General features: G+C 35.3%; 1 protein-coding gene across 1 annotated transcript; it reads right to left on the reverse strand.

The window, feature by feature from the left end:
• Positions 1–323: 323 nt before the first annotated feature.
• Positions 324–24,006, reverse strand: LOC121140865 (UDP-glucuronosyltransferase 2B17-like). Its single transcript, XM_040747304.1, has 7 exons — positions 23,874–24,006; positions 16,754–17,542; positions 15,169–15,317; positions 13,592–13,723; positions 4,719–4,806; positions 3,727–3,946; positions 324–2,100 (listed from the first exon to the last, which is right to left on the reverse strand). Exons 2-7 carry the CDS (start codon positions 17,478–17,480, stop codon positions 1,821–1,823), a joined length of 1,596 nt encoding a protein of 531 aa, XP_040603238.1. The 5' UTR covers positions 17,481–17,542; positions 23,874–24,006; the 3' UTR covers positions 324–1,820.
• Positions 24,007–24,289: the final 283 nt, after the last annotated feature.

Below are 24,289 nucleotides of genomic sequence, written 5' to 3' on the forward strand. Positions count from 1 at the left end.
GAATATGGTCATTAGAAATGGAAAGCCTACATATTAGGTATTTCCTGTCTTGGAGTCACTTCTCTTTTGATATTTGGTGAACATCTCCCAAGTTTTGGTTGAGCTTATTTTATGTAAAGTATATAAAATAAAATCACTTCCAATGTCAATAATTTTTATGGTACACCCGTGAAACTTGATAAGATGTTAGAAAAAGATGTCCCAATGGAAATATAGGACAAGACCAGGAATTTTAGGTAATATTTTATTTGTTGCAAATAAGGAAAGACATACAGAAAGATGTATAAACGGAACACTATATGTATTTAAAGAAAAAGGCACTCTTAAAATTAAATTACTTATTTTAATAATGTATAAATGCTCACTCAAATATGTAGATTGTCTTTGAACTTAAAGTGAGAAGCAGCCTTGTCCATTAATTTACACCAGTAATAGAGATGACATGATATAAACTCACATAATTCACAAAAAATACTTGTATATAACTTTATATTAAAAAAGTAAAGCAGTCCTGGCATAGGTGAAGTAGTTGGAAATAAGCAAGTGAGTGTATCTAATACCGGAATGGGAACACAATCAGCCCTTCCATTTAGCTACCTTAAATTTAGCTTTCTGGAAAGATGTTGTTATAAGTCATTAAGTGGAGGGAGGCTCTTCATGAGTACTGAATAGTCAACAGTGCACCTATCGGCACCAAAAGAAAGGAACCTATTGAGTTTATACTTTGTGATTTATAGGTATCTGCAGCAAGAGAGGGGGGGAGGAAGGGAGAAAAGGTGTAAGGGGAGAATCAGTAGAGGGAGAGAGAAGAAGAGGGAGGGAGAGAAGGAAAGGGAAAGGGAGAGGCAGGGAGAAGTATATCTGAAGTAATGCTAACTAGTGTTAAATTTTCAGCTCAGTTGAAAATTTCAGACAGAGAATTTGCATATACATAAGAGCATAGAAAAGAAACAATAGATTCACCATATCCTAAGACCAACTTTTCATACTCATGCAGTCAGACATTAATTCCACTTGGCTTCTCAGAATTGTGAGATCTAATCAGAAACACAAAGCAATAAATAGAGGAGTTACGCTGCAAATATTAAATCTTATCACACCACTAGGGTGGTAATCTAATGGTTAGTATCTATTAACATGAATTAACAAAATTTCATCAGTTAGCCCTAAACGTACCAGCCTAATATCTTGTTTACTTTCAAAATCTATGCTAAAATGCAATTTCCAACGTTAAATCAAAACATTTTTATTATTTATAACATACTAAGCTTGATTAAATGGCCACAGGTTGTGGTTTTAAGACACACTATCTTACGGTTTCCTAAAATATGATTTGTACTTTGTTACTGCAATATATTTTATGACTTCCTTTGATTTTATCTTTTGCTTTTGCTCTTAATTTCTCAAACACATATTTGCTCATCATAGTTTTGCCTGATCTGACTCAATCCAGTGTCCTCCTTTTTATGAGTTTGTAAAATTTTAATTTTTCTTTGATTAAGGTGAGGGTTTACTTAATATCATAGCTCTCTGTAAACTACTGAGGAAAAATAGGTCAGGAGTTAAAGGCAGGAATCAGGATAATGGACTGAGACAGATGGAGGAACTCTGCTTACTAGATTGTTCCTTACAGCTATCTCAGACTTTTTCTTTTCATTATGCCTTTTTTTGAGATTGTAACATAATCTATTATTATCCCTTCCCTTTCTTCCATCCAAAGAATATATTCCTTGATCAAGTAATCAGTGAATGTTCAGAAAGTGGTTTGTAAACTAGAATGATGCTGAAATTTAGTTTATGTAGTACATTCTTAATGAGCTCTAGTCATTCTTCATTTTCTTTCCCATCTTTACAAACTTTTGATAAATGAATAAGCAGGATTTTATAACAAGGAAAGCTATGGCTGCCACACAGGCCATTAGGAATCCAATCACATCCAGAGAGTAGTACTGGTACCAGGTGAGGTTGTATGCAAGTGGTCTCAGGTGCTTGGCCCCTTTGTGTCGCATGACAAACTCAATCCAGAAGATGGCTCTGTCCAGAGGCTTCATGGGCTGGTCATTGTGAATGGTTGATAACCACATAGCATTCTCTTTATAGCTGAAAGAAATAAAATGGGACATCAGCTTATATAATGAATGAAAGATGCACATGTGTAATTTTTGTGTAAATAGTAAAGTAAATTGCACAAACATAGAAGGAAAATTAATTATGCTTTACATTTATGATTAGGAAGATCTTCAGAGGTATATTTGAGCTCCTTGAGCATGCAAGAATAAGCATCTAAAAAGAAAATTGGAAGGTAAAATATTCCCAAAGTAGAGTTTGAAGACCAGCTAAGCCTTAAATACAAAATATCAAAAAGAGATATTTGAGTATATAAAACTTCAGTTATGCATAAGCAACTATTAATAAACTTTGTTTTCAAAGCATATAGTAGTGTCAGTATGTATAAGTCAAAAGAAAGTCCCTCTCAAGTCTCAATGGTGGTAAAGCTGATGAAGACTTGAAATGAAACTTCTATGGAGCACTATCAGTGAGTAGTGGCCCCATCTGTTAAAGAGACTCCCAAAACTTACAACTTATAGATGATGCTTATTCTCCAGGGATGGAACACAATTTCTATTGCTGAAAGGACATGAACTGAGAAACAGAGCCCAGGGATCTTTGAGCTGGAACTGATTTGAAAGCTCCTTACTTAAAACTAGCTTTCATTGTATAACATAGAAGAGAGGATTGAAAGATTTTAAAAGCCAGAGAGGGCCAAGATATTTGTGGTGAAGTTGCATCTTTGATAAGCTATAATCTCGAAGTGTCAGCAATATGGATGTCTAAACAAGATCTCAATAATGGTGTCACCAATAGTCATTCTCAACAACATTTGTCCCTAAACAAGATCTAAAAAAGGTTGACACCAATAGTCAGGCAAACGTGGAAAGAGGTCAATCTCACAATGTTTCCAACTCTATCCAAAATTATTATAGGCACTCAAGTAATGCTGAGAGTGGGAGAGAAATAGTCTTTTCCAGGAAAGAGCTTCCACATGGTATTTTTTTAAATTAAAGAAAAATAATGATGGGCATATTATCATATAATTTGCTTCACTCTAATATGTTTTCACTATTTGAAATATCCTAAAACAGATTGTATATTTAAATATTTAGCCATACACCTACTTTTATGTTAATATCTATGTTATTTCAATGCAGAAAGTTTCAACTTCCATACATATCTCTATAACTTTCAAGTTTCTCTGTATTAATGTTTTCCTATAGCTTCTAGGTATAATACATCTGGTACCACCCATAATGTTTCATTTTACTTCATTTATTGGCTATTTAAGTTTTGTATTATTCTTAAAACTCTGATCAGTTAGTTTACTAAAAGAATTTAAAAGAAAAATTGGTGACAGCTGGTGGCATGTGCCTGTTGACCAAGCAGTTTGGTGGTTGAAGTAGAAGGGTTACACATTTAGGACCTGTCATATTTACATAAGAAAGAAATATAAAGTATAACATGCAAATAAAACACAGGAACAAAAGAGAGAAAAACCTATGACAGTGAATCCTAATGGCGGAGTTCTGTTGTCCTTCTACATGCCCTAACCTGTCTTTGTACTTACCATTATTTTTGCCTTCAGGATAATTCTTGCTCCTTTGGCCTTCAGTAAGAAGCACAATGAATAAGAAATAAATGAATGATGATTTTTTAAAAGATTATACTCACAAAGGATTATCTATGACTGCCTCCAGTGCGCTGAGCAAATCTGACCTTGTCAGTGTTCTGAAATTTAATGCAACAGCTGCTCCTTTGGCCACCATGTAGGCAATGTTATCATGTTGTTCTCCAAACAAAGGAATGCCAATCATAGGGATTCCAAAATGAATTGCCTCATAGATGCCATTAGCTCCACCATGAGTTACAAAGGCTTTGGTTTTTGGATGACCTAGAATAAGATGAATTCAGATTAATATTAATTGGCAGCCCTTTTTTACCTTCATATTTTCTTTAAATTAGAAAAAAAGCTTGTTTTACATGTCAATCCCTCTCCTTCCCTCCCTTCCATGGCCCCTACTGACCCCCTATCCTATCCCCATTCTGCTCCCAAGGGAGAGTGAGGCCTTCCATGGACATCTTCAAAGACTGTCATATCATTTGGAGTAGGGCCTAGGCTCTCCCCTGTGTGTCTAGACTAAGAGATCCCTCCATGTGGAATGGGCTCCCAAATCCATTTGCATAATATGGATAAGTGCTGATCCACTGCCAGAGGTCCCATAACAGTCTTAGACATGAAATGAGAAATGTGTCCTATGAGGAACTGAAAGAACATTATTTTACATGAAGATTCTTTTGTTAATAATTGGATTTATTAATTTAGTTTGTATCATGACTGCAGGTTGCCTACGTGTCTCATGAAATGAAAACCTACATGAAGATTCTTATACTCATAACCTCAGTTTTATTTCTTTCCTTTCTTAGAGCACGAAGAAAGTAAATGTACAGGCAGATATCCTGCAGATTTACTTGTGACTTGAGTCTTAAATTATGAAATATTGATTTCCAGTTGAACACATGGAATACATGGTAGTTAAGGGAAAATGAATGTTAAAAAAGACAAAGTGCATATCAGAAATTATTATTTTAGATAAGCCATTCAGTAAGTGAAATAGAAAGGATTTTGAAGTCAACTAGAATAGGTTTGCTTTCCAGAGTCTTACCTAGAAGGTCATTCTGGGGGAGCCATTTGTAGACTCTGGTATTGGGTCCTAAGGTGTCTGGTGTTTTGCCATCGAATCTCCAAAGAACCTGTTAAAGGTTGTTTAGTCTTTATTGCTAGAGCCCAATTTAACATTATAAAAGCTGAACAGGTTATATTTAGGAATTTAAATGTAAATGAATTTGTATATAACAACATTAATGAAAAAATAGATGCTATGAATTTGAAAGGCAGAATGGATATGAGGGGACCTGGGGAGGAGCAGTGAAAGGAAAAGAGTGGCGCATTACTACTAATTTATATTTTACATAAATATATCTTGATAGCTCTATTAGTCAGTGTTAATATTATGTTCTAAATACTTTACAGTTTACTTTTATTTGCTTCTCCTATGCTATTCTTACTGAATTTTTTAACTTTTTGTCTTTATTTATTTATGAGAAACATTCCTGATCAATAATTCTCTGTGGTCTGGACTTCTTTGAAACAATGCCATAATGTTGGCCAATGAGAATATGGAGTCAGTTATTGGACACATATTAGGAGTAAACTTGTATAGTTTTGGAGCATGATCCTGGAATGGAGTCACATGAGGAGAATTCTGCGTATTTGAGAGAACACTCTAAGAAAACAGGTCAAAAGTCTTATGACCTCAATTTCTTCAAAATACATGATTTTTTGGAATGTATTTTCATCTTCTTTCCAGGTATACCAGATAGGGGCTTTTATATTCTAGTTTAACCATTGCAGCTTGCTGTTTTTATCCAGATAATGTTTAAACTGTCCTTTGTGTGCCTCTGTGGTAGTTGGAAAAAAATGGCCTCCTAAGAGCATGGCACTATTAGGAGGTGTGGCCATGTTGGAGGAATTGTATCTCTGTGGGTGCAGGCTTGAGGTGTCTTCTGCTCAAGCTTCCCTCTGTGTGCCTTTCAGAAGACTTCCTGTTGCCTGCAACTGTCAGCTCCCACATCACATTTGCCTGAATGCTGCCACATTCATCTTCATGATGGTAATGGACTAAATATCTTGAAACTGTAAGTGAGCCACCAAAAATAAATGTTGTCTTTATAAGAGGCACCTTGTGATGATCTGTCTTCGCAGCAATAAAAACCTAACTCAGACAACCTCTACGCAAAAACATTTTTTGTTTGCTTTTTTTCTTTTTGTTTTTCACACGTGGCTTGTCCTTGTGATTGTATATGGCTCCAATTCATGTGATTTTTACTCATATGTCCCTTCTTAACCCTCAGAGTATACATTCCTGGTTCTATGATGAAGCTGGCTATCACATGAGACTTTAGTTTGCCTCATTTATTGGCTCTATTCTCCTAAGGCTCACTTTCTCTGGAGATGTGACAAATTGTTCCTGCACAAAGAGATGGAGTTGGCTACACAATAGGAGAGTGGGAAACCTCATAGAAGGAGATGATGGAGAATATTGGGGCTGAAACTAGGGAAGACTTTGAGTTGTGTCAAGGCTTGTGTATCCTTTTATGTTTAAAAAAAAGGAGGAAAAGTATCAAAATTACAACTGTATAGAAATAGCCTGTGATCATAATCCCTATTTTCCAGAAGAAGGCACCTCAGATAATGTATGGGACAGAGTCTGAATGAATATTGAAAAGGCATAAGGAGAGGAGACCCCATTAAGTTTTGGGTCACTTGTACATTGAGTTGGACTATTAATAACATATGTAAAGAAGATAAAAAGAGTATTAATAAGATTATTAATCATGAAGAAGACATGTCTAATTCTTTGCATGAATATAAACTAGATGATTATATCTTTAAATGGGTAAAATAAGCAAAAAATGAGGAAGAGATGACTTTTCTAATGTAGGTAAATCAAAAGTAAAAACAGCACCCTGCACAACTATGCAGCTGATAGCTCTCCCAGCTCCCTCACTGGAAATTTCTTTAAATATGTTTCCTTTATTGCCTAAAGACAATTCTGAAGCATGGTGTGAAGAATCTGATAATAAATCTAAACTTGTGTTCCTCCTGAACTAAGCTTACTATTTCCAGTGAAATTTCAATAAAATCAAAATATTTATCATGGACTAGACAGGGATACGATTAAAGATTTTAAGAGGATTTGCTCTTCATGTGGACCTACTGCTCCCTGTAGTTACTAATATCTTTTTACTGGAACAATAATGTACAATACTTTCTATATGATTGTCATATAATTGTTAAAATTATTCTTAGCTCTTTCCAATTCCTTAAGTGTCAGCTCTCACTGATAAAGTCCATAAAAAGTCTACAGCTAAGACTGAGTGGTAATTCTAGAAATGTCACATATGAAATGCTGACAAGAACTGGTAGAAGGTTATCACAGTTTCTCAGCTGCACAATTTGCTTGCTGCCACACATTAGGAATGTAGCTATCTTATTACTGCCTGAATGAAAATTGATATGGAGGATGACTTTGGGTCAAATTACATAAAAATATACAAAATTACCTTGAAACTTATGCTAATTTCATAGGGAGACTCAAAGATGCTATTAAATAATAAGTAAAGGGAGGACAAACTCATGAGTTATTAAACCAGTTAGATTTTGACAATGCCAGTCAAGTTTACCATGGATTAATTAATCGTCAAAGTGAGACAGAAAATGTTATGGACTTTCCAAAGGTATGTAGAAATGTGGAGATCTATAAACATAGAGCAAAATTAGCTGCTATAGAAATCTATGCTGTACAAAAACAGATGTTAGCAAAGTGGCCACTTGAAAAAACAATGTAAATTTTCCTTGCAATGATTGAATGCTCAGTATCAATGAGCTCCTGACTGATGACCTATATGCAAGAAAGGAAAACATTGAGTTAAGAAATTCTGGTCTAAATATGATAAGGATTTTATTACGTAGCCTGGCAACACTAACAGTGCCAGTCAAAAAAAATGAGGGTTCCCCTAAAGGGCCCACAAAATTAAAGGCTTTAAATCTAAAGCAATAACATTTATGCCAGCTTCAGTTTGTAATCAATCTGTTCTTTTGTTACAAGCTGTTACTCAAGGAAGTACTGCTATTGATAGTACTTGTTCTAAAGTATTGCTGTTTCCTCCCTTCAGTATCCTTTTAAGATACACACAGGATACTGGAGACCTATATTACCTCAAACTGGTGAACTTCCATTGACATGCAGTAGTTTATACATGAAAGGAATAATAGATCATACAGGAGTCTTTGATGATTATTATACAGGAGCAATTGCAGTCATGATCACAGTACCTACTAATTGGCCATTTAAAGTGAGAGGAAAAGACTGCAGTTATTATTATTGTCTATATAATCCATTCATGAAGACATGTGCTTCATAAGGAAGGCTTCAGTAGTACAAATAAAACTGTGGCCTTAAGCCCCCCTACTAAAGAAAAATGATAAACCATTATTGGATTTAAAATAAGAAAAAATGTTTATAGGGTCAGTTGGTTATGGAACTGATATTTATATTATAACCATGGAAGAATTGCCACCTGAATGGTCTGTTATGGGAGTAAATTCAACACTGACAGGGTGTGGAGATATGAGCTCTAACAAGATGAAACAGAATGCTACAGAATTTCAATGTATGAGCCCAGAAGGCATAATGGAAGTCCTATAGCCTTATGTTACTCATGTTATGATTAATATTTGGGGAAGAGATTTTCAAATACAAGCTCATGAAGAAATCTATATTCCCACTCTAATGCTACCCATTCTTCACAATTATGATGATTTCTAATGGTAAGATTGGGTTATCAAAATGAAAAGGACTAGAAAAAGAATTACAAAGATGAGCAGGGTTTGGGATTTTCATAGGAGCTAAAAATTCCCTAAAAATCCAGCAACCTTGCTTGGATCCCTCAATAGCATACTTCTAAAGAAAGGTATGGAGTCTTTATAAGGTTGTCAGAAAACAGTGCAGAATGAGCACATAGATCCCTCTTTCTTCTCCCTGGAATCCTCCTGGTTTCATCATTAAAAAGAATCTGGCAAATGGAGATTGTCGATTGATTTATTAAATGTTATTGCCACTATGTGGCCAATGGGAGCTTTACAGCCTTTTTACATATTGGCATTTAATAGTTCTGCGTTTACAAAAGTTTGATTTTATACTATACCTATTCATGCAGATAACAAGCTAATTTTTGGCTTTTCTGTTCTTTCATCCAATCATAAAAAATTGCAGCTCTGATATCAGTGGACTGTGTATCCTCAAGGCATGACAAAACTCCTTATTGTGTATCAGTACAATGCAGGAAAGGTTTTAGAGCACATGAGGGAGGCCTACCCTGGGGCTTACATGTGTTAAGTTTCAAACCAACAACAAATGGCTAAGGTGCCTATTTAACTATTCAAAGCCCTGTGTCCCTCAGTTCCTACCTGTTACAGGGCTCTCCTGACTCTCAAACCCTGCACCCTGTCTTGAACTCTCTGGCCCAGGGGGCTGAGCTGCACTTCCTGATATAATGCAACCATTTTTGTTACCCATTCTTTTTTGTATATTTGGCCTCCTGGCTGCTTCACCTGGTCCTCTCTCGTCTCTTCCTTCTCCTCACAAGACATAGCTCCGTCTGGTCATGACCTCTCTCTCTCTCTCTCTCTCTCTCTCTCTCTCTCTCTCTCTCTCTCTCTCTCTCTCTCTCTCTCTCTCTCTCTCTCTCTCTCGGTTTTTACGAGACAGGGTTTCTCTGTATTGTTTTGGAGGCTGTCGGTCCAGCCTGGCCTCGAACTCACAGAGATCTGCCTGCCTCTGCCTCCGAGTGCTGGGATTAAAGGCGTGCGTCACCAACGCCCACTCATGACCTCTCTTGACTTTCCCAGATGTTCTTGTCCCTGCTTCTTGCTATACTCTCTCATATATGTATAATACACTTTTTCCTCCACCACGCATAAGAGCTATCATGTCCTTCCTTTTCTCTTTATTTCTTTTTTTCATTCAATATTATTTGTTATATAGATGACATCCTGTTAGCCACCCCAAAAGAGAGTTACAATCCATATATGACACGACTCAGGATATGTTACATAAAAATAGGCTTATTACTACACACCACAAAGTACAATGATCAGACACTGTGTAATATCTTGGGCAACTAGTTACTGGAATAACTACTAAGTGCAAACCTTTCTTACCGCGCAAATGTCCATTAGACAATTTTAAAACACCCAATGACTTTCAAAAATTAATAGGAACTATAAATTATCTACATACCAATTTGGGAAAACCTAATTATGCCCTAACTAATCTAACTAATCTACTTAAAACTCTGATAGGATAGACAGCATTGGATAGCCCTTAATTTATCTTAAAATGAAAAGAAAGAAACTAAAAAAAGGTGTTTGTGTATTGGGCGAATCCTTTAAACTTATTTATTTTCACCACTAAATTGTCTCCTACAGTTTTGTAGCACAAAACGATAAATCTTTTGAGTGGATTTATTTACAGCAAAAGGACCCTAAAATACTAACTGCTTACCTTACTCTTCTTGCTCAGCTAGTAAATCAGGGGAGGACCTAATATCAACAATGATATGGATTTAATCCTTGCTGTATTATATTACCTCTAGTTTAAAAGAGAGTTTCAGTACTCTATGGATTTTTAAATTTCATTTATACATTACTATGGAAGGACAGGAAACTTTTATTTTCATCATTACATCCTTTAATTTCTTGCAGTGTTTTTACCCTCTGATGACATGTAGCAGAAGGAGTGTGTGTCTACTTCTAGTTAACCACTATTGCTTGCTATTGTTATCAAAAAATGTTTAAAGTGTCCTTTGCATGCCTCTGTAGAAAGAATATTTTTGCCACACACATAGGTTGTCGTTATGATGGCATATAGCTTGAATGACCTTTACTCATGAAGTTTGTTAACCCTCAGAGTGTAAGTTGTCTGGTTCTCTGTATAAAGCTGAATATTGCATGAAATTTTAATCTGCCTCATTTATCAGCTCTGTTCTCCCAATAGCCACTGCCACCAAACCTGTGACAGTGTGGGTTTCAAAACAAGAGAGTAAACCTGCTGTATCCATTTCACCCCAAAAGACATAAGTTCTTTGTAGATCAATGCTGTGGACAAACAGGCTCAGAACATGCCTGCATTATCTGTACATTGGAATTCCATCTGCTGTCCCTGGTGACTATGATAACACTGAGTAAAACTAATGTAATATACTCTTATCATACTCACTTCCTACCCCAATCTTTCCTAAATCACCCCCTTCCTTTACCATTCAACTCGGCCTTTTAAAAAAGAATATTTGAAGAACAGTTTATATACTCCAAATATTCTTGGATATGTGGTTTGCCAGGAGAGACTGATTAGCTTACAAGGAGTACAATCTTCACCTCTCACAGCTAATAATTGTCAGTAGTTCCTTAGCTTTGTGTGGGATTGTGTATCCTCCACCCATCTCCCTGCTTATATTTTGTTTGTTTTTGTTTGCACAAGTTTTGTTCACACTAATTTTTTATTCACATTAATTCAAACATATGCAATCATTGTCTTTTTTGAGAAAATAATGAAGATATACAGATCTCTAGTCACTAAGGGCAGGCAATATTGTATGTAGAATTTTGAATGCTAATCACATTGAAATAGTTTCCAGATCCTCAAATTTCTTCCTCCCGTTCTGTCTAGTTGTCTCTGTCATTCCTTGGTTGTTCTCCATGTGTTGGAGGATATATGAACCAATTCATGTGTGTGAATGCATGTTTAAATACTTCAAGGTGATTGTGTAGAATGGTGAGGACTACAGATATTTATTGTGATGTTTCTCTACTTCGAGAAGAGTTTCATATTTGTTTGTTTCAATTTTTCTGCTCCTGGCCCACATGAATTCTCCTATTTCTGACTTCCATTTCTGATATTTCTGATGGGAGTGCTGGCATTACAGACACATACAATACCATGCCAGATTTGATTTGGGTTTGGAGGATTCAAACTGAGGTAATAACACTGCACTGAAAATGTTTAACATACTGAGCCATTTCTCTAGTTTGGAAATTCATTTATTGTGACAAATAGATATTCACATGTAGTAAATGCTCCTTTTTATGAGGTTTGTCAGGGAGTTCTAAAATTATTACCATATCTGGGGGCTGAATTGGAACTGATTTGATGAGTATATTAATCCCTGAAGAATTATTTGCAGTCTATTGCAAATAATTTGCTATCCACAAGTAGTTTTTGAAAAATTTACCCAGATCTAATGACATTACTTCATGTCCTACTGATTGGTATATACTCCTTATTACAAACTGCCAAGATTTTACTGCAGAGGTCAGAATGATCTAAGACAAAAAACCAGGTCCAAGACGAGGCCTATGGTCGGTGCTAATGTTAGAATTCTGAGACATATCTCATTAAATGAACCATTAACCACATGGCTAACATGAATTTGCTTAATGATTGACAAAATTAGCTATAGGATCAGAAAATTAAAGGAGGTAAATAAGGAGACACTGTTCCACTATGAAATTTACAAATGTTCACAAACATTCTAATCTAATCCATAGAAAATTACTTTGTAATATGCTGATGCAGTCACCTGAAACATTTGGTTTAGTCACTTTCAACCTTAGGTTCCTTTGGACTCTTTCTTATTTTCACATTTCTTCCTTGAGTAGTAGGACTTTCACTCTGACTGGTTCCAAGCAAGCCCTGTGTATCCTCATTCATGAGGCACAGACATCACGGTCAGGGAATCACCCATCTCTGTATTTCCCTTATACATTTCTTATACAAGCATTGGCAAGACAGTCCAGAACATAGTTTTTTCTTTTAATTCTCTTTCTCTCAATCAGCCAAAGTGTACGCTGATTAAGAGTCGTGAACCTTGGACTCTCTTCCTTTAAATGGCCCTCTCACTGCACACTGTAAAGGCCTACTCCAAAATTAGGATGCAGAGTCATGCTACATTTCAAACATTTTCAATACCTGCTTACTGGTATTCTGCTAGAAATATTAAATAACCCCCTGAAAAGAATCCAACGTATGCAGTGACTTTAAATATTCAACTAATAAACAAAGTGACACTGAAGGATTTGGCTATGTCTGTATACATGATAGTAATGTAATCATCATGTTAGCATTTAAGAATGTGTGCACAGTGGTCACACTGTTTATATTGAAGTCACTATCAGTCAAAAACACCTTCTGTACTATTTTAGCATCTTTTGTGAATGTTTACAAATTTGCTAAGACTAATTTGAGCTTACTTAAATCTTTGCCTTTCACACAGTCATTTTTTTAAAACTTTGATAAAGTAGAATTAATTTTTTGTTATTCATGAAGTACAAATGTGTGCAGGTTTATTCCTTAATTTTGTTCTAAGAGCTTTATTTTATTTTAGTTCCTAAATTGCAGTCTACGGTCCATGTAGAACTCTTTTTCAGATATGGTATGAAGTTGATGGCTAATTTTGTTTTGTTACATGTGATCATCATAGAAGTATTATTGATAAAAATGCCACATACTCCCTGATCAAACTGTCTTGTAACAATTGCTAAAATTAAGTTAATCATAAATATAGGGATCAATTCTTAGAATTTTATTCCAATCATGTATATGTGTATCTGTGTGATTATCAAGTTGTTATTGCAGCACATTTTGTAATTGATAAATGTGAATCCTCTTAAGATTATTGTGATATTCAAGATGTTTTACATTTTATAATGGTATAAGCTAAGTATGTCCTTTTCTGAAACATAGTATTGATACACTAACTGAATTACAAATTGATTTGGGAAGTAATGCTACTCAAAAGAGTCCTGTCTTCCAGCATGAGGAAATCACCTGCCACACAGTCATTTCTATAATTAGCCCTTTCAAACACTTTCACAGGCTTAGTGTACAGTCACCTCCCATGGAGCACTTTATCTCACCTTTTGTGGAATCTGGGCAAGGGCCCATGCAATTGTGTTGGCCTTTGCTTCTGTCATGTTGCTGACCATTGACCCCAGAGAAAACACCACAACACCATGCTCTCCAGAACTCTGGACAAAGTCTTCCATTTCCTGAAATGAGAATTTGCTTCATGACAAAATACCAATTGTTGAAAAATTACTTATGATATGTTTATGAAAAAATTGGGAGAAAAGAAATTAAAGTATTCCTAGGAATTTTTAGAACTGTGGTATTAAAGCATTCAGAAGTCAAAAATGGCAATGTCAAAGACTTTGAACTTCACAGGCATCACTACACAGTGCACTCACACATTGTACAACAAACATTCTAAATATTTCCCCCCGGTAAAATTAAAACTCAGGAGTGCAAACATATTATATGAAATATCCATAAAATTGTAGCCTCTTTTACATGTTTTCATCCTACAGCAAAAATGATAATTTTTCCCTTGCTATTTTATTTTTCTCCTGATATGACTGATTTAATATTACTAACTAGTGTTTGATGAAATAATATCTATATTGTAGTGTGTACATATGTAGTAGTTAAGACATACTTCCTACTCTGATTAATAAAATGCTTTGGTTCTTTGTGAAATAACCATAACTGCATGGCAAACATATACCATACAATAATTTTCTGATATTGTGTATAAGTAGGTTATTTTTAGAGATGACCTTCACAATTTACTGATTGGAGAGAAACTAAATGAGTGTTGTTCCTCTGGATATCAAACAATTACTTCAGACACATGTTAGTACTAACTTTTGATGATTGATAGTTTCTGAAGTGATGAGTTTAACTGACTTAATTTCTTTGTCTTTTGTGCATGTGTGTATGTATATATGTGCTTGCATGTGTGCAGGTGTGTGTTTGTGTATGCATGTGTGAACATGTGCACGTGTGCTTATGTAAGTGTGTTTATTTGCATGTTTGTGCATGTGCATTTACATGTATGCGTGTGTGTGTTTATGTGATGTGTGTGCATGCATGTGAGTGTCTGTGTTTGTGTTGTTTTTTTGTGTGTGTTACTGTGTGTCTGTGTGTTTGTACTGGGGTCCTGGGGAGGTTCTCTACTTTTGTGTTAGCACGTGGATGCTGAAAGTTAAAATCTGATGCTTTCCTCCATCAATCTTCAACATAGTTTTTGAGACTCTCACACTGAATACAAAGCTTGACATTTTTTAAAAGATTAGTGGCCAGCAGCCTTCCACTATCAACCTTTTTCTGCATCCTCAGTACTAATGTCATAGTACTATCTTGGGACACTCAATTTTTTACATGTTTGTTGGGATTAAAATTTGCATCCTCATAGTTGCTCAGAAGGAACTTTACCCAATGACTAACCATACAAATACACTGAATTTAACTTACTGATATGAATATTTCCCAGGTCTATCCCATTCATTCTTGAATTTATTGATCCCCTAGTTAGCAGGATGCTGAATCCCACTCGACTATATCTCTATCACTGATAGCAAATGAAATGAAAGACATATAATCAATTTTACCAGAGATTAAATTAAATGGAAAAGAGATCTAAAAATGTATTTACCTTAGGCAAGGGTTTAGCAGGTTTGCAGTGGAGTCCTCCTACATAGTCAACGTTTGGTAAGGTTGGGTGAGGAAACTCCAAATCCCAATAGGAGCGAATGAGCCACATTTGTGTTTTGCCTACTGTCTCAGCTAAGGTAGTGTGCCTTCCTAGATGGAGAAAATGAGCAAATGTGAAACCAAAAAGTTGACAGGATTGTCTTCTGACTATAAAATATATATTTTCTTTAAAATTATGGAGACAATTTGTTTAATGTAGAACATGCACATTTAAAACCCTATGTTAATTGATATGTAATATAATTTGCATGTGCGATTGAATTGTGGCTCACATAATATACATAAATGTCAGCTTGAGTTTATGTTTATAGTAAATGGTAAGAATTACCTCATGTTTCCTCAGTAATTTGAGATAATGAATAGTTATTGGAATGACCCACTAATTCACTATATGAATGAGGACACATTTTACTCCTTTAAAAATCTACAAAAAGAACAGTGCAAATATAAATATACATTTCACTTTCAAAAGTCACACTATGCTGTGTAGCCTGGCCAGACTTCCCCAGTATCATTGTAGATTGTGGCTACTCCTTCTTCATTGTTTGTTAAAGGAGATGTATAATTTAGGAATGGCTGAATTTCTGGTTAGTGCTTCTATATTTGCTTCATATTAAGATATCTGATAGCACTTATTCTATAAAAACTATAACAACATTTTCCGAAATTATGATAATAGAAATTTTTGTTCAGTATTAACTATGGCATATTTTTGAATGCAAAAAAACATGACTTCAAAAAGAATAGACTGAGTGCATGCTTCTGTGCTTAAACACTGACTGCTACGATAGTAAACAATAAAGAATTATTGTGTTAGTAGCAATATGTGAACTAACATAGTATCTTTCAAGCATAAGGGAATTCTTTAGGAAATACAGAGGAAATGTTTTATGATTTATCTTTTTGTTTATGTGTGTGTCTCTGTGAGTATATTCTAAGTTTACTCTGGTGCTTACAGAGACCATAAAAGGGCAGCAGGCCCCCTGAAGCTAAAAATACAGGAAAATTTGAGCCACTGTACATGGGACGGTGGTACTAACACAACACAGGTACTCCACATGAACAGAAAACACTCTTAACCCATTAAACATGTTTTTAGACACCACATTTTAATTTTAAGTAAAGAAGATGGCCTATGCAAGAGAAAACAATTTCTTCAATGTTATATGCATGTTAGAATTGTAAAATATGTCATTCTTCAGTCTACATTAACCTAGATTTGATTAAAGAAATACTAATTTCTTTAAATCTATGATAAATACAGTAGAATGAGTAAAGAATCACTTAGGGACTATCTTCTTGCCTCTCTATGCAACTGTATACCTTACTAGAATGTCCTGCATCAGAACTGCTCTGCTTCTTTTGATTAATAGTATGAGCTTTTACAGCATTTGTGAGTTTGTTAGCTAATATTATATTACATTAGTTCACCTATAAAAGAAAAATCTCACTTTGTATTTCTTGGATGCAAGAATAGATTTAGTGACATTTTAGTCACTGTGTTATAGATAAGAAACATAACTTACCCAAAGTTTCACTGTAAAACTGACCCCATTTCTTCTCATTAAATGTCTGGAACCAAAAGTCAAAATAAAGCATACATATCATATTTCTTACTCTCTCCATGAATGTCATTTGGCCTCCTAATCCTGACAAAATTATAGGTACATAAGAGGGAGGGACTATAAATCCTCCACTGTTCTTTTCCATTGTATATCCAGGAGTAAAGCGAAGAGTGTACAGAAAAGGGATCTGGAGCAGTTCAGCTATCAGCTCCCCACAGGGAGCAATGGCATCTGAGACAAGGACATCAAACTTGGATTTCTGTAGTTTTGTCATCAGTTGTTTGTTTGAAACTGTGTCTTTACAAAGACTTAGATAACTGTCAGAATATTCCTCAACCAAATTTTCTAGCAAAGGTGAGTACGATAAACATGTATCTCTTGGTATCTCATAAGTCCATACATTCACAAACCTTATGTAAATCTTATCCAGATCATCTTTACTGAGAGATGTAGGATAATTCTCAAACTTCAGGTCAGGTGACTTTTGGGGATCAAGAAAGATGGAGGCTGAAGGTCTTAGAACTGTCACTTCATGACCCCTCTGTGTAAGTTCATCCAGTATTATCTTTAGATTCAGCCAGTGACTGTATTCCATTGGCCACACCAAAACCTTCCCACAATTTCCAGATCTGAAGCAGCAAGACAGCTGCAATAGGAGCAGCAGAAGAGACATCCATTTTGCATGCATCCTGGAAAATCAAAGTCCTCTGTTCACAGTGTGTTCCCTTCTGTGGTTGCTAATCATTATATCTATGAAGAAAAAAGCCATGAGTTAAAATATAACCTGAGTTGGTCAATGCAAATATACTAAATGACCCCATTGAGCTTATGAGCTAAATGGAGATAGTAAAGCAAATACTAATTATTTCATATTTGCTTAAATGTGTTTAATGTCACATATTTTGCAATGAAGCAAACTTAGGAGTCAATGACTTTTTTGCATAGCTCTTCTGTTTCTAAGATATTTGAATAGCAGCAAGAACACTGGCTAATGAGAGGTTAGTCTGAAATTTCCTCTGAACACAGAAACTAAAATGTAGTAATTGCACAGATTATAAGTATTTCATGGTTATCATTTTCAAGAATTTTTGTAAGAATGTTGATTAATATATTCACTTACACGTGATTTCTAGCACAGCTTGACAGTGTGCCTCACTTACTTGATTGAAAGAAGATCTGGAAAGCAGATAGACAAGAGCCTGCTCCTATGCATGTCCCTAGGAAAACAGCTAAACACACCAACCTGAATAATATCATCAGTTATAGCAGCCAGTTGAATCAACTAATCTGTCCACTGGCCTTTCATAAGCACCATAAGGAATAGTTGAATAGCTTGTTATCATAATCTTAGTCCCCAAAGGCTCAGAGAAATAGGTGAGTACATGCATCTATGTTTCCTCCTTTAATGGAAACACCATGACCACTATTCCTGAGATTGCCCATGCAGGTCTTGCATATGGACATGCAATCTGTCTATGTATTCTTGTGTGCCCTGAAATTCTGCTTAAGTGATAAATTATCAAAGCATTCTAAGAGGCATCATCTGGAGAAATTCTTTGATTTTAAAAGCCAATGTCTCATTACACCGACCAAATCCTTTACCAAAACCAAACTGTAGTATTAAGGATGTATTTTTCACATTATTTGAAGGTGTAGTATCCATCAGTGGTATCAAGGTCTATAGTGTTTTATGTGATGGGAACACATTGCAAGGACAACCCCACATCATGGAGAACTGAGATGTTAATTATTTCTGTAAATGCCCTTATAGATATACCCAAATATTTCATTCAATTATGCTTTTACAAGGTAGCATAGCAATGAGAAAACCATCAACTCACAAAAATTAATAATAAAAATGAAAAAAGGAATATCAGATACTCAAAAAAGAAATAGAATTAATGAAAGAACAGTATGATTTATTTAATTATAAATAACAGGCTTGGTTGTTAACTCTAAATGGGGTTCTTAATTGGTCTAAGAAATAAAGACCTGGAGTCAGACATAAAGGAAAACACTGAGAGATCAGAAATAAGGAGCAAACCACCACCACACCTTACCTCTTCAGTGTTCAGCAGACAAAAAGTGAGTTCCTGTTTCTCCCTGCTTATATCCTGTTTCTGACCAGTTACCTCATTGCCTGTCTATCTGTACAGACCTCCAGGCCTCTGCAGTTATCTAGTGGCATTCTCTGACCCTCAAGATGGGCTTATTTGTAAAAGATGGGTATCATCATATATCCCCCTTTTTGATGAAAAAATATTAGTGAAAGCTTATAACTAACATAAGGACTATATACAATAAGTACAGTAAGTATATACAATATATACAGACAGTAAGTACATTAATAATATGTAGTTAATTAGCATTAGTCAATTCAGAGAAAATACTCCATGATCTATTCTTTCTTGATGAGTTCAAAGTCTTGTACCTAATTTACTTTCTATTCTAATTTGCAATATCAAATATTATTGTCTTTCAAAACTATTACACTTAGGACATCTTTAACAAGTTTCCTTACTGAGTCTGGTAAACAGGGAAAACTATAACAATACTATCTACTCTTCAACTCTCTCAGAGTCCCGAGAGGAAATAATATTAACAGAGTAAATAGAAAGTGTGAACAAGAAATATGAGAAATGACAGAAACAGCTGGATGTCTGGACAGTCCCCCAGGACTGCTCTGCAGAATGGGGCATCCATCTTCAGCATATAGGCCTAACATATCTGACAGACATTTCTGTGAACCAGGATAATCTGACAGACCAGATCTCCTTGTCTTGGCAAGGTTTGCAGTCACTCTTTTTGATATCCTGTTTGTTCAATTTGGACAGCATATTGTAAGCAGTTGAGGCAAGGCCACTTTCTTGCTCCATGGCTTACCTTTGCCACAAAGAAAGTAAACTCCAAGTGGAGTTTCTTCAATGCCCACCATCTTCTCTGACAGATTCATGCTGCCAGAAGCAGACATGTTTCATTGTCATAAAAAACCTTAAGTTATTAACACATGTTAAATGCCATACTTTGTAGATCTCTGAAGTGTTTGAAGATGTTCTGTCTTAATAAAATATCTGACCTTGTAAGCACACCCAATATGAATACACGTTTGATTGTAACAGTTGACTAATTGCTACTCATATTTTCATTACTTATTCTGTAGAGTTTTACCACAAATGTCCTTTTAGAGTACCCACTTGTATAAGTATGTATTGTTTCCTGTTCTAAGACTTCCAAAGAACTGTCAGATGTCAAATTATATTATATTAAAATTCTGTAGAGATTCAGAGTTCATGAAATTTATGAAGAAATATAGATATTGACGTAACGACAACTAATTAAATATGAAACATTTACAACTTCACCACCTATATCAACTACAGCACTTTTTTAGACATTCTGAAGTAATTTCCTTCACTGTCCATCTCTATTCTAAGGAGATTAAATAAGCAGATCCTGGTTGGACAAGCTGCTCTTCACCATTTTGTGAAACCTTTCAGATTTCTAGCCTATTCTCTTCTTTAATTGTCAGTTCCTAATACGCAGAAGTATATTTTACTTGGAAGCCCATAGATGACCAAACTGATCATATTCACAGAAAATTTCCTACCAGATAGCACACAGTCATCACATTCTCCTAAAATTCAGAAAAGACACAGAAAACATGGAACAAAACATGCACTAAACAAAGGCAAAACCAGAATTCAGCACCTAGACCTTATATCCCAGATGATTAGATACAAGCATAAAAACACAATAAATAAAAACAAGGGCAACGTGTCTCCACTAGAGCCCAGTAATTCTAGCACACAAGGCTCTGAAAATTTTAACATAACTGGAACAGAAGTAAAAGACCTTAAAATAGTCTGTATTAATATATTACGTGTACTTAAAGAGGAATAAATCCCTTAAAGAAATCAAGGAAAACACAGTGAAAGTACATAAATAAACTATTTAAGACCTGAAAATGGAAAGAGAATCAATAAAGAAAACCCAAACTGAGGAAATAAACATTTAGGAATTTCAACAAACACTGCAGAGGCAAAGTTCACCAAGATAAAAGTGATGCAAGAGAGAATCTCAGGTACTGAAGACACAATAGATGAAATGGAGGATTCGTCAGTGAAAGACAATGATAAATGTAAAACAATCCTGAAATAAAACATTCAAGAAATCTGGGACACATTGAAAATACCAAATACAAGAATAATAGCAAGGGAGGAAGATTAAGAAATGCAGCTCAGAGGCCAGAAATTTTTTCAACAAAAATTTAGAAGAATATTTTCCTAACCTAAAAATGGGAAAATCTGTCAAAGTACAGAGAATACACAGAACACCAAATATTGGATCAGATAGTAAACAAACTTTAAATGTACAGAACAAAGAAAGATTAATAAAAGCTGCAAAAGAAAAAAAACCAAGTAACATATAAAGCATATCTGTTAGAATCACACCTGCCTACTCAATGGAGACTCTGAAATCCAGAAAGTCTCTAAGAGAACTTAGATTACAGTCCAGACTCATATATCCACCAAAATTTCAATAATGTAACAACAGACACAACATAAGAGCAGTCACTGAGAAAATCCAATGAATATTAAGGAAATACTTCTAAAAACAACTGGAAGGGGTACAGGGAGGACAAGCTGTGCTTGTGAAAATAAATAAATAGACACTTGCCCCACTCATACCAAAAATACCCAAACAAAAACAGGCCATCAAACAACCAAGCAAATCAACAAAGAAACAAAACACCCTATTCTTCACCATATAGGAAAATCTGAAAGTAATGGATAATTTTCTTGATAGGGATTGTTTACCAAACTTACATCATGAGTAGATAAGCAATTTAAATAGACCTACCATCCCCATTGAAATTTAAACTGTCATTAAACATCTCCTAGCCAAACAAATAATCAAATTTGCATGCAAATGGAGGGAACTAGAAAAATCATCCCGAGTTAGAGCTCAAAGAACTCCAAGGGAGAGAAGGAGGAAAGTGTATAAGAGCCGGAGAAGATGGAAGTTACCAAGAGAACAAGGTACTCTGAGTCAATTCAGCAAGGTTCATATGAACACATAGAGACTGAAGCTGCAAGTTGCAAGTACAGGGTCAACACTGAGCTGCACCACTTCCTGTATGTATGTATGTATGTATGTATGTATGTATGTATGTATGTATATATATATATATTCAGATTAGTATTTCTATAGAACTTGTGGTTATGTGAACAAGTAGGTCTTTGATTCTTGTGCCTGTAGACTGAGTTAGAGACAGAGATGCAGTCCTAAATGTGTAAAATGATTCTAGTACATGTTTCTCAGGTTCATTGCTATAAAGGAGTGAGACGATCGATATGGATGCCACCCTTTGCCACTTCTGCAAACTTATACACATCATAAAGAAAAATCAACAATGAACAACAAACTTAGCCAACTCTATAAAGAACAAATGATATCGACTGGTTTTTAGCATACTAGAGTATTCCATGATTGTATTATTAAAAAAGTGCATTTAAAAAAATCTAAATGATTCATGGACTTTAAAAAGAGAAGTATAAATGTAGTTATTCACACACTACAGTGGTTTTCTGCTTTTAAGAAGGACCAGAAAGAACAAAGCATAATAGAACTTTGGCTTCTTTTTTTTTTTTTTTTTTTGGTATTTCGGGACAGGGCTTCTCTGTATTTTTTGGAGCCTGTCCTGGAACATGCTCCGTAGACAAGGCTTGGTCTTGAATTCACAGAGATCCACTTGCCTCTGCCTCCTGAGTGCTGAGATTAAAGGCATGCATCACCACCGCCCAGTGAACTTTGGTTCTTATAGCTTATAACAATGCAGGGAAAAAAACAAGTCTCTGTGTACACTCACAAACTATTGCTTTGGTGTCCAAGTGTCGGTTGCCTGCACTATGGTATTTAATTTTCTAAATATAAGTCACATAAAATCTTTCAGATATTCAAGTAGAAAATCTCTACTTAATGATCTGAATAACCATCTTCCTAAGTATATGTTGCCTTTATGTACTTTTGTTTGCATTTTGCACTTATATTCTGTGGTATTTTTTCCATTGGATCTGTTTTGTTGAAGTTAGAATGACCTTGGGTTTTCCTCAAGCTGCTGAATCATGATGACACTACTCATATAGTCACACTCTGAGAAATGAGGTCAATTAAGGTTTGCTAAAAGGGTAATAATTAACCAGAGATATTTGGTTAGATAAGGTGAGACCTGGGAATGATTAATTAATAACAGTGAGCCCTGTCTGAAATACTGACCTGGATACATGTGCTACAGACTCTAAGATATCAGAGATGATATCCCAGAGCATTTTACCCACCAAAGCTCTCAATAATATAACAACAGACACTGAGGAAATCCAGAGAACATTAGGACATACTTTAAAAGCCAAGTGGAAGGAGTAGAGGGAAGCAAAACTGTGCTTGAAATTTGATGTATGAGAGAAGAATAGATAAATAAATGAATACATAAGCAAACAAATAAATAAGCTCAATGCTTGCATCACCTGCCATCCCTGCAAAACAAAACCTAACCAACAAACCAACCAAACAAACACCAAAAAAATCCCTTACTCTATCTGGTTGGAAAATATAAAAGAAATGGATAATTCTCTTGATTAGTACAACTTACCAAATTTACATCAAGATCAGATAAGTAATTTAAATAAACCTATAACCCCTAATAAAATAGAAGCTGTCATTAAAAGTCTCCCAGCCTGCCTTCACTCAAATGACTTCATTACATTTGCAGGTAAATGAACAGAACTAGAAAAAATCATCCTGAGTTAGGTAATATAGACTGAGACAAAGAAATATGGTATGTATTTGTTTTTACATAAATATTAGACATTAAATAAATGATAACCAACTTACAATCCGTAGATCCAGAGAGGTGAAATATAGAATAAGGGATGGGGTTAGATCTCCATGAAAGGAGGAAATAGAATAAATGTATGGAGACAGGGGGGTGGCAGGTGAGGAGAGGGAACGGAGATAGGGTTGAGGTAGGGAGTGCAGGGAGAGGCAGATAGAGGGTCATTTGAGGAATGGTATAGAAACCTACCATAGTGGAAATTCCCTAAAGTATATGAAGGTGGTCCTAATGAAGTCTCCTAGCAATGGAAGTGATTAATTCCAAATGGGCCATCTCTTGTCTGTTGTGGGATTCCTGCCTGGGTTCCATTGCAGCTTTAGCATCCAAATAACACACAAGACACTATATTACTTATGAAGTGGCTTCTAATTAGCTAGCTCTGACTTAATCATTAACCTCCAATATATATATTTTTATAAGGGCTTATCTTTCAGAGAACACCATACTTGTGTTGTCTCCTCCGAGGATCACATCATGAAAATTTTCTTCACTACTTTCCCCAGAATCCTCCTAGACACCTAGTCCCACCTATCTTGCTTCTCTATTGGCCAACAGTGCTTCATTTACACATACACAGAAGGACTTCCCCTATCATCTCCTTTTTT

Source organism: Mesocricetus auratus, unplaced genomic scaffold (genome assembly GCF_017639785.1).
Source record: "Mesocricetus auratus isolate SY011 unplaced genomic scaffold, BCM_Maur_2.0 Super-Scaffold_100006, whole genome shotgun sequence".
In the NCBI taxonomy this organism is placed as follows: domain Eukaryota; kingdom Metazoa; phylum Chordata; class Mammalia; order Rodentia; family Cricetidae; genus Mesocricetus; species Mesocricetus auratus.

Excerpts from the sequence above, each read along its gene's own strand:
- LOC121140865 (XM_040747304.1), bottom strand. The coding sequence starts at position 17,480 with ATGCATGCAAAATGGATGTCTCTTCTGCTGCTCCTATTGCAGCTGTCT. Across the intron at positions 13,724-15,168 it reads CTGCTAAACCCTTGCCTAAG|GAAATGGAAGACTTTGTCCA; the intron begins GTAAATACATTT and ends TTCTCATTTCAG. Across the intron at positions 2,101-3,726 it reads GCAGTCATAGATAATCCTTT|CTATAAAGAGAATGCTATGT; the intron begins GTGAGTATAATC and ends TATTTCTTTCAG.